The following is a 10,325-nucleotide window of genomic DNA, read 5'->3' on the forward strand; positions in this document are numbered from 1 at the left end:
CATGTGAATCTGCAGCAACTGACAAGCATGCATCATGGACAGCAGGATTGTAAGTGCACTCTGCGCTAAAAGCCCATTCTGCATCAACATCAGCATCACAATCTCCTTTCACAGAAGACTCAACAATGGCTGCATTTGTAGTGGAACCAGCATTTGCAGTGGAACCACCCTCTTTCTTCTTAGCCTCTTTGGCCTTCAACTTAGGACACGACTTGATCAAGTGATCATTGGCTTTACAATAATGGCAACGCATCTTCTTTTTGCCCTTATCACCAGAATTGCCAGACGAAGTGCTGCCAGCAGAAGCATTAGGAACAGAATTTTTGCCACTCGCAGCAGAACCATAAGAAGTGGCTGCATTACTGTTACCACCCTTTCTTTGAGAAGCAATAAAAGCCTGTTCAACTGCACGCTGCCTAGTCCTGTTTTTTCTAGAAAGTGACTCTTGCAACAGCAATGTGCATAATGCATCAAACTTGACAACTTCAGGATTTCCTTGGGTCATCAGTCTCCAAGTACTAGCAAAAGTCTGGTAGGAATCTGGTAAGGCATCAAGAACAGTCTGCACAAGGGAACTGTCAGAAATGACTTCACCTGCAGAAATGAGTTGCTCATTGATATCCTTGACACTAGCAAGGAAAGTGTCCATATCATCTTCCTCATGCATAATCTTCGACTCTAGCTCTTTACGCAGCAAAGCAATTTTAGCCTCATTGCGGCTTGCATAAAGACCTGCTAGAATATCCCAAGCCTGTTTTGCAGATTTTGCTGAACGGATGTGAGGAATAATGGTGCGCTTCACAGACAACGCAATCAATGCATGAGCCTGCGCATCCTTAACATCCCAACGAGCTTGTTCTGCTGTAGGCAAAACAACTCTAACAGCTGCAATCCTTGCAGCAAGACCTGCAACATCCTCAATATCGCCTACATCTTCAGAACCAGGACGTACATCAATGCCCTGCACAATGTTCCAGACACCTTTTGACACAAGAACGTGTTGCATCATATAAGCCCACATAGGGTAGTTGTCCCCATCCAACCTGTCCTCAGCAGCAAACATCTTGAACACATCTGTGTTGTTGTTGTCAGCCATGGTAAATGCTGCACCTGATGTGAAAACTGCCCGAAAATAGGAGAAATGGAGTGGGAACAACTTGTGCTATATAGCACAAACCGTAGAAGACTATAAGGCACCTGTTATGCAGAAAACGGCACTGACAGAAAATCTGCACAAAATGACGAAATAACCTGTGCAGTACTGCCCGTAGTGGAAACGGAGGCCGAAATGAGCCCAAATCAAAATTCTGAGCAGACCGAGCTCTTCGAGCAATCCCAAAATATTTGTCGACCTGCGAACGCTTGCCAAAGCTCACTGAAATCGGAGAAAGTGAGCAGGCGTGTGCTGGAGCAGCTGGCGACTAAGCCCGGGAGGACGTGACCTGCTCTGATACCAATTGTTGGAATTAGGGTTGCAGAGAAACACACAGCTTGGAGAAGACGAAGGAAGCTCAAGGCACACAATAGAGAGTGTGTTACTTAGTGTGCAATGGAAAGATAGATAGCCCTAGAGTGATGGGCGTATATACAATGCACGGGGGAAAAAACCTCCTAAAGAGGGAAAAAATGCCCCGGCGGTCCTAGTGTGTTCACACACATCACTACCACATGTATATGGTAACAGTTCAGTGGAAGGATACTAGGTAGTTCCATCTCAGAATTCGGTCAAGGATTTTTCCTTCTTCTCAGCTGGCACAGACTTTGGAGTCCTTGAATCAGACGGTGGATTTTTCCATCAGTTTTTGAAGCAGACGATGGATTTTTCCACTCGGGGTCTGTTGTCATTTGGCTGACGGCCCTTGGAATTACAATTATAAGGGAGTTCAACACTCAATGAGCAAAATTCCAGAAGAATCAGACGGTGGATTTTTTTTCTTAGAAATTTTCGAATCTTGCCAAAATTCAAGAAAGGAGAGAAGGATGTAGATGGCTGAGATAGTTTCATTGGGTGGGAACCGGCTCCTGTGAGACGAACAGCAGATCAATCAGTAATTATCACGGCAGTTACCACAATAATTCCCAAGGCATATAAATAGGACCTATTACATTGTAATCCGGTTGGCATTAGTCGTGGGCATGAATTGAGTCATTTGTCGGGTGTACTTCTGCTTAAGCTTTTGATTCATAATCCTTAGCAGGGCTAGAAAAATACATTTTTCCTAACCGATCAAAATAAGGGGAAACTTGAAATTATCCCAGTTTTTAGGTCAAAATTTGAAGCTTTTGCCAGTAATTACACTAAAACTTGTGTAAATTTGCCGGTTTTCTTAAAGGCAAGTTCAAAATCTGACTGGGATTTTATAATTTCAAGCGGTTAAAATACACCAGACCTCAGTTTTTTTCTAACACGCCCTGAGCTGTTCTTGAGCTACATCATCCTTATCTATAATTCTAAATACAGCAGCCCAATGTGCTTCAGTCATACATACTTTGTACTCATTCTCTCTTTGAATCTGAATCTGAATATCATTCTCAGTACTTCAGTCTGTTTCTCATTCCAGTAGATGTATTCCAATTTAGTTTTTATTTCCTTTTCCAGTCTATTGCTTGAACTAACACATCAACCGTAGCTATAAACTTCTAACACTGGAATCAGCTATCTAAAGAGATTGGCTCCAATTCCAATGATCATCGGCCCAAGCTCAAGAAGTGGAAAACCACCAGCCAGCCAGCCTAGGCAATCTCGCCAAGCTTACTTGCACGCAATTTGGTGTAGGTCACCTTATGACCCCTCCCCCCCCCACTAAGGGTTGCTGCATGCGCCTTGTCCAAGCCCCACCCTCGCCTTGCCTAGCAAGGGCTTCTCCTCGGCTCTCCTCCACGATTCTTCTCTTGCATGAGCATGCAAGAAAAGCTTCATGCACCACGACCTGTTGCCCTTCTCCCCTAAGCTCTGGTACCAATATGAGGACTCAAGGACTGCCGTGAAGTTTCATCCGTCCTACCACCTTTTATATAGGCCCTTGACTATCCATATTTAGAAATCCGTGTCCCACCTAGCAATCGGCCCTTGGCCTAGGTCTGTGCCCCCTTGGGTTTACCCTTGGTCTTACAGGTATGAGACATTAGAATATGCAGTATGAGGATGACGGCAGACATAAGCAAATATGTTTGTTTAAGTTTGAGAATTTTTATTTTGATAAATGGTGTTTTTGACACGTTATTTTTACCATTGCTTTCGACAAGTATGATTTACAGATTCTTAACTTAACAACTAAGGACAATTGCTTTTCTAATGGAGAGGTATGTAATGGAAATAACTAATTATATGTTTATTACAGCTGATAGGTGACAAAAGCTTATTTTGATATATAGGCTATGTGAAAGGATATCACATCTATGTATATTTTAGTATTCAAGTGCTCATTATGAGCTATGATCATTATTATATGTGAGCCGGTTTGTATCCGTTTTGAACATTCAAAAAATTTATAAATATATATGTGCAAGAGAAAAATGTTCACTCTTGCACAAGAGAAGATTGCACCCAGTGCCCGTGTTCATCTTCTTCTCTCTCTTGCCATGCCAGTGTAGCACTCTGTTCTAAGAGGTTTATTTGCACGAGCTCTCTCTCTCTCTCTCTCTCAAATCATGTATAGCTTAATTATGGTGCATGTGCTATTTGCCAACTATGACGGGGCAAACAAGGGAGAAGAGGTGCTCCTACCATAGACTATGGAAAACAGACGTACATGCACCAAATCCATGTAGGCATTAGAGGAATTGACGTGCAATAGCACATACGGAAGCAAAGGAGGTCCATCCAAAAGAGCGAGAGCGAGAGAGAGAGAGAGAGAGAGAGAGAGAGATTCTATATCTGTGGACATCCATGCATGAATGAGAGAGAGAGAGAGAGAGACAGAGAGAGGCAATCGCATGAGAGCTGATGCAAGAGCTACCAATTCTTTCTCGAAAGAACGAACTCTCACTAGGCCTACAGAGAGAACGGCTCAGGAGTCCGAGAGAGAGAGAGAGAGAGAGAGAGAGAGAGAGAGTCACTACAACTAAAATCAGACAGAGTCTGCAAAAGATTCTGCATAGTTTTTATTTCTCAAAATCGTAAGTACATATTACTACTACTACTTCTCTCGTTCTTTTTGAATGACCCTCTCCAACCTCCAACTAATTTGAGAACCAGTCTCATTACACAATTGAGACGGGTCTTGGAAATCCATTAAGGTGAAAAACATTTCAATTGATCAAACCACTGATTATTATATCACTTAGCAGGCCCCAACTTCATTCACTACCTTACAGATGGATTACAGATGGAGTGCTTATGCAGCTATGGACACTACTATGCTAACGATCACAGAACGTCATGGATCACGATGCACGATCGCAATCGCTTATTTGGCATTATGTTCAATTTTCACTCCTCATCGACTACGGCCCGGGTATCTATTCCACGAATAGCAGTGATGTAGAATGTGATGGAAATCTGGGTGGTATCATCTAGAGAATTGGCCGTGGGAAATGCCAATCCCCGATTTTCCTCAGCAGAGGAAGAAAGTCGAAGACGCCAATTATTGAAGGGTGTCATTCGCATGAAAGTGTTGGCATACTCAGCAGAGGGGATGTTGGTGAGAGTGGGCACTCCCGTGGTAAGATTGTATGCAAATGCATATGAAAGTCCCATGCTTGCCTCATAGTTCAGTATCTCTCTCCGCTTCCGATCACTAAAGAAACGAGAGCTTTGTAAGAGCATGTATATCAAGCCGCTGTTTGTGCGAGGCTGGTGAATCACACTGCCATCATTACTCCCCTGCTCGAATTTCAGCTCGACATATCGTATGCGAACACGAGAGTACCCTATCGGAAAGGTCAGAGAATCCTCCACAGGGAGGAGGAACTGCCAATCTTTACCATCAACTAAGAGTCCCACCGGAATGTCTTTGACGACAAAGGTGCGTGTGAAATCGGTAGAGGGTCCCAGGTCTAACAAACCTGTGAGAGCTGAGGTCTCTTGCTGCAAGAGCATGCTCCAAACAGTATCCATGCTCACGGGCCATGAAGCCAATTGCCCATTTGCAACATACAAGTACTCATACTTGATTGCTGCATTTTGGATGTGCAACACCCTGATAAGCTGAAGCAGCAGTCGAGTAGTTCGCATGTCTATCTGTGAAAGCATTTCTGTGTAGCTTGATAAGTCTGCAGGTGTTATTCCCTCCAACCTGTTTGCTTGTTTTTGTGCAATCTCTTGTAGCATTTCTTCCACCTTTATCTGGTATGTTAACTCTCCGATGTGTGCCGCTGTGGTGCACATCTCCTGCCCAAGCACGGCCACATTCTTGCACTTCGCCTTCCAAACAGCCACCGAACCAACCACATCTGCTGGCATTTGCTCTGCAACAGCCTCCACCTCATTCACAAAGATCAACCAGTCTGCATCCGATGGCATGTCTGGCATCTCCGGTGATTCAATCAGACGACCAAGGTTCTGCAGTGACTGTACAAGGTCCTTTATGGCTGCAACAATCTCCATCACTGCTGCCAGCCCTTCCAATATTTCAACAACTTTTTTCAAACCTTCAGCCAATTTGCCCGCTGCACTCACAGCTGCCCCCGCAGCCGCCACAGCCCCAGGCGCAGTTGCACCGCCTGTCGCAAAGGCGAGGGCAACACTTGCTATCGCTCCAAGCACAGCAAAAAGAGCATTGGCGAGTTGCTTCTTCTCATATTCTTCAATGGCTGCAAAACAGTCAAGAGTTGAGAACTAAAGTGGCTATGTCCCCCTCAACTAATTAACTTGGACATGCAAGCTGCACAAACACATGGATGATCGATCAAAGGCATATGAAAAACTGTAAGAGAAAACAAGCTCTCTCTCTCTCTCTCTCTCTCTCTCTCTCTCTCTCTCTCTCTCTCTCTGTGTGTGTGTGTGTGTGTGTGTGTGTATGTTTCTGTGCCCCCTAACAATTTACCTTGCATCATGTCCTTTTTGGCCTGGTCCATTGCTTGATTCTCGTTATCCATTTGCACACTCAATTGGTCCATCTTATCTATTGCGTTGTTGAGCTCAGTTCTCCGCAGCGACACAACTTGAGAGTGGAAAGAGCTCATGTCCTTCTCCTTACTTGCAAATGCCTTATTTTGTTCTAACAAGTAGCTGCCAAGGATCTGTCAAAAATGCATCAGTTAGTCAATTAAAAGTTCCTGCACAACACTAGTAGCTCAATATTGTAGAGCATGCAGTCATAAGCAGATCAAGATGGCTACATCAATGGTTTAGACCTGATTTTGCAGGATGAAGAGCTTGAGTTGCTTGAATTCTTGATCATAAACCTGGGCTACTTGCACCATACGATTGATGAGGCTGCTGTACATGTGGTATTGCAACCGTGGTACTACAGATCGAGGCTGCTTAGCCATCTTCAAGAAGGTTTGGACACGAAAAAGAAGTCCTAAGAGATCATCGTTCCGTAAATCAAGCTGCAAAATCCGCAAATTAGGCATATGCAATAATTATTGGCTGTAAGATACAGTCACAAGAAAGTGATGGCATAAATTATATGAGCATGCATAAACCTCGATGGATGGTGCACCTCATTCACTCCACTACACTACAGTTCTTCCATATGCAAATGAGCCCAGCTTAAGTTTTGTCATGAGGGGAGTATGAGGGTGTATATGCACGAGGCATGCACTTGTAAATTTTTCCAAAATAACTGCAATTTGGTGCATATACATGTAGCATAGTTACTGAGGGTTCATGGAGTGAAGGGGGGTTCATGGAAATCACCCTTATCCTGAACTCAACATGACTTTCATTGGCCTTGAGTCCACCTTGTGTGTGTATGTGTGCACAAACTCACTTAATGCATTCTGATTTCCTCATGAAAGTCCTTCATAATTAAGACTACAAATAGAACCTTGGGCCGCAAAATCTTGTTAAGCCATTCCACATGCTTCGTGACAACATTGATGACCCGCGGAGAATTGTGGGCAGCCTGTGAAGAAAACGCTCATCAGATCATAAACAAGTCTATATATGGACACATGAAGCTTCAAACAGTTTCCCACAATGAATGATTAATTAGAAGAGGCACTTGTGAGTGCCTAATTTGTGAGGCTCGGGATGTCCACCACACAGAAGTGCGACCTATTTAGCCAAAAAGGCAGTGCCCCATACAGAAAAAGTCTATAAGTTCATCATGTGGAAGACTGAAAAGGCATCAAAAAGCCATGGAAACAAGCTGCCACTTCTCATATAATCTGAATCTCTTATATGCAGGAAACTGGGGTTATAAAGACGAAAGCAGCTAAATACCAGGACAAGCTCTGCAATGAGCATGTTCATTTGTAGGCCCAGGATGATGTACGGGTCCGAGAGAACTTCCGAGGGCACAGGGTCCACCGGGGGTATGCGGAAGAAGTTAAATCCAGCACCGATGTACTCAACTTCCACATGCATACTGCCAATGTTTCCAGGTGCGAGGCCGCTAAAGACTACGTTGAGTTGGTCGGGGGAAGGTGGGGCCAGAAGCTCAACCTCGTCAGATCTCTGCAGATCAGATTCTGTGGCAGGAATGGGCTGCCCCTTGGACAGAGTGAGCCACATAATGAGGGAGAATACCTCGAGGGTTTCTGGCCAGCCAGGGCGGACTGTGGTGGAGAATGTCGAACCTCCGATCACTCTCAATTGCAGGGGCTGAAGAGGGTTAAGGGTAGAGGTGTCCTGCCGGTAGATGACGCGATCGGCATGGATGTAGAGGCCAATGTCGGTATTACCTCCGGAGGAGGAGGAGCTATCGGGGACCGGAAAGACACGGACCCTGCCCTCTTGGGTCTCCACCACACGCATGTGCATCAAGGGGAAATGAAGGCCGCATGTGAGAAAGGGCGAGTTGACATCCTGAACATAGAGCACCCGGCAGAGGATGACGACGGATACAGTGGCGGGAAGCCGCATGTTGGTGGCCTTGGCGGGAAGCTCGACAATGTCGGCAACGATGTAGAGGCGGCGCACCTTCTCACTGCCGGGTAACATGTCGAAGTAGGGTTCGGTGGTCATGTCGAGGTCAAGAAGGCGGACATACATGCGATGGACCACCATGACCTCAGAGAACTCGGTCTGCTGGAAGCGTAAGCTTACCTGGTTCACATCCGCATACAAGTCGGTGTACTCCATGACAGTACCAGCTTAATGTGCCCTTCCCCCCCTCACTACACAGAGATAGATGAGACCAAAATGCACAGAGAAACCTTATACATTGGTCAATGCCTTAACACATACTCTCACAGATGAGACCATATTATGCACAGAGGAACCTCACAACCTTCTCCAGCTTATATAGCCTATCATGTCCTGGCACTGGCAGAGAGACCAATTGTTGTTGAAATCATGTGAGTAATATTACTTGTCCCTTTCCTATAATAAAATGTGTAGATTTTATTTTTTCTTCTTAAATAATTTACAGACAGACAGAGACTATATAGAATAGTATAGTAGCAGTAGTACAAGAGACATGTGACCCAGGCAGCGAGGCAGACTCGCCATTTCTAACAATTATATAGCTGCAATAGTAGCAGTGGTACAAGAGACATGTGACTCAAATATGAGGATAAGCCCCAGGACCGGCCAACCTTGCTATCTTTTTCCTCTTTTTTTTGGTCCGAGTTCCGACATGGCACATGTGCTTTGTAGATTCTCCTTCCTTATAATTTGTTTAATCGCAACTTTAGTCGCATCCATTTGTTTAATCTCGAAGCCTCGAGCCTCGAATGCTTAATTAGTTGTTTTCAGCCTCGTAAAATAATCACCGCCTTCAGTTTTCCATACAATGGTACAATGTATCCCGATTCCTGACTCCTCGACGATGCAGGACATTGACAAGGAGAAGTCAGGCATAACAGTAGGCCCGGGGCCATGGCCAAGGCGTCAGCCACGGACACTTAATCTCCCAGTGTGAAAGAAAAGTAATTACTAACTCAAAATATCCTTTTTCTCATTTGAGCCTCACAAGTCACGAGTCTTGCTAACTCAAAATATCCTTTCCTCATTTGAACCTCGAGTCATATCTGCAATTCGAAAGCCATTTCTTGCATATCTCTTCTCCAATCCAAAGCTCGACCTCGTGCTGCTGTTGTGTGAACGGTGCACCTAAAGGCCCTTGTCGAAGGTGGATAGAGCAAACGTGCGGTGAGACCCTTGAGAGCGAAGGAGCGAACATTGAGCACATATGTGTGAGGGAGCCAACGAGTAATAAAACAGTGCGGTTTGTCTTTGTCTTCATCAACGGCCGGGAGCAATGCGCACAGATCTTGAGGAGATCGGATGGCCAACAAAAACCAGCACGGCTTGTCCCCCAGATTCGGACTCGAGTATGCATCGTGTGAGCTCAATGCCTTAACCACGTGCGCACGTGGCTTTTGGTTACCACATTGCGTAAACATTTAACATATAAAATGAACCTTGGCAGGCAAAAGTAAACTGGGACAAAAGATAAACTCTAACAAGCTTCAATATAATCAAATGGTCGATTTTGTCTCGGATCTGCCGCGTGCAAATGGTCGTCGTTGATCCCATGATAAAAACATCACCTCGTGGGATTTAGTAACGAGGGTTGTCCTTGTCACTATATGGCATGGCTCCGGGTCAGAGGGGATCTAGGGCCCAAATTTGGGGGGCAAAGCGGCTTTAATCTCCGCCGTTGGATCACACAGTGAACTAGGGGTGGGTGAACTGGGGGTGAAGTGAGGGTGAACTAATGGTGAACTAAGGGCAGGTAAGCTAGGGGTGGGTGAACTGGGGGTGAACTAGGGGCGCCTAAACTAGGATATGATCATGTGTCATGCCAACATGGACAATGACGCGCGCTAGCGTGGTGGTAGGGCATTCGTGTGGCAACCGAGACGTCCCAGGTTCGACCCACACCCAGCGCGGCGGGTGAACTAGGGGTGAACTACGGGGGGTGAACTAGGAGTTTACTTGGGGCGCCATTTTCGCCCCGAGTTCAACCCTAGTTCACCCCCAGTTCACTACATGATCCGACGGCCGAGATTAAAGCCGCCTCGCGCCGCCAAATTTGGGCCTTAGATCCCCCTTGGCTAGAGCCGTGCCATATAGTGACGAGGCCCACAGCAGGGAATGTGATGCACCTCGTGATACGTGGAGGAGAGAGGGGCAAACAGATGCCATGTGTGAGAAGAAGATTTATTCTATGTGCATTGAAACACCTCCCTTTGTTCCTATTTGTGCCATGACTTGTAGGGCAGGGCAGCAGGGAGTCGTACAACAAGGACAACTACAACACAACAGA

The 10,325-nt window shown here is 45.5% G+C and overlaps 1 protein-coding gene across 1 annotated transcript; it reads right to left on the reverse strand.

The window, feature by feature from the left end:
- Positions 1-4,082: 4,082 nt before the first annotated feature.
- On the reverse strand, positions 4,083-8,489 carry LOC147446051 (uncharacterized). The gene is made up of 5 exons (XM_086525374.1): positions 7,334-8,489; positions 6,936-7,013; positions 6,298-6,495; positions 5,988-6,183; positions 4,083-5,754 (listed from the first exon to the last, which is right to left on the reverse strand). Exons 1-5 carry the CDS (start codon positions 8,192-8,194, stop codon positions 4,433-4,435), a joined length of 2,655 nt encoding a protein of 884 aa, XP_086381500.1. The 5' UTR covers positions 8,195-8,489; the 3' UTR covers positions 4,083-4,432.
- Between the last annotated feature and the right edge of the window lie 1,836 nt (positions 8,490-10,325).

This window comes from Adiantum capillus-veneris, chromosome 12, assembly GCF_014529385.1.
Source record: "Adiantum capillus-veneris isolate H3 chromosome 12, ASM1452938v2, whole genome shotgun sequence".
Taxonomy (NCBI): domain Eukaryota; kingdom Viridiplantae; phylum Streptophyta; class Polypodiopsida; order Polypodiales; family Pteridaceae; genus Adiantum; species Adiantum capillus-veneris.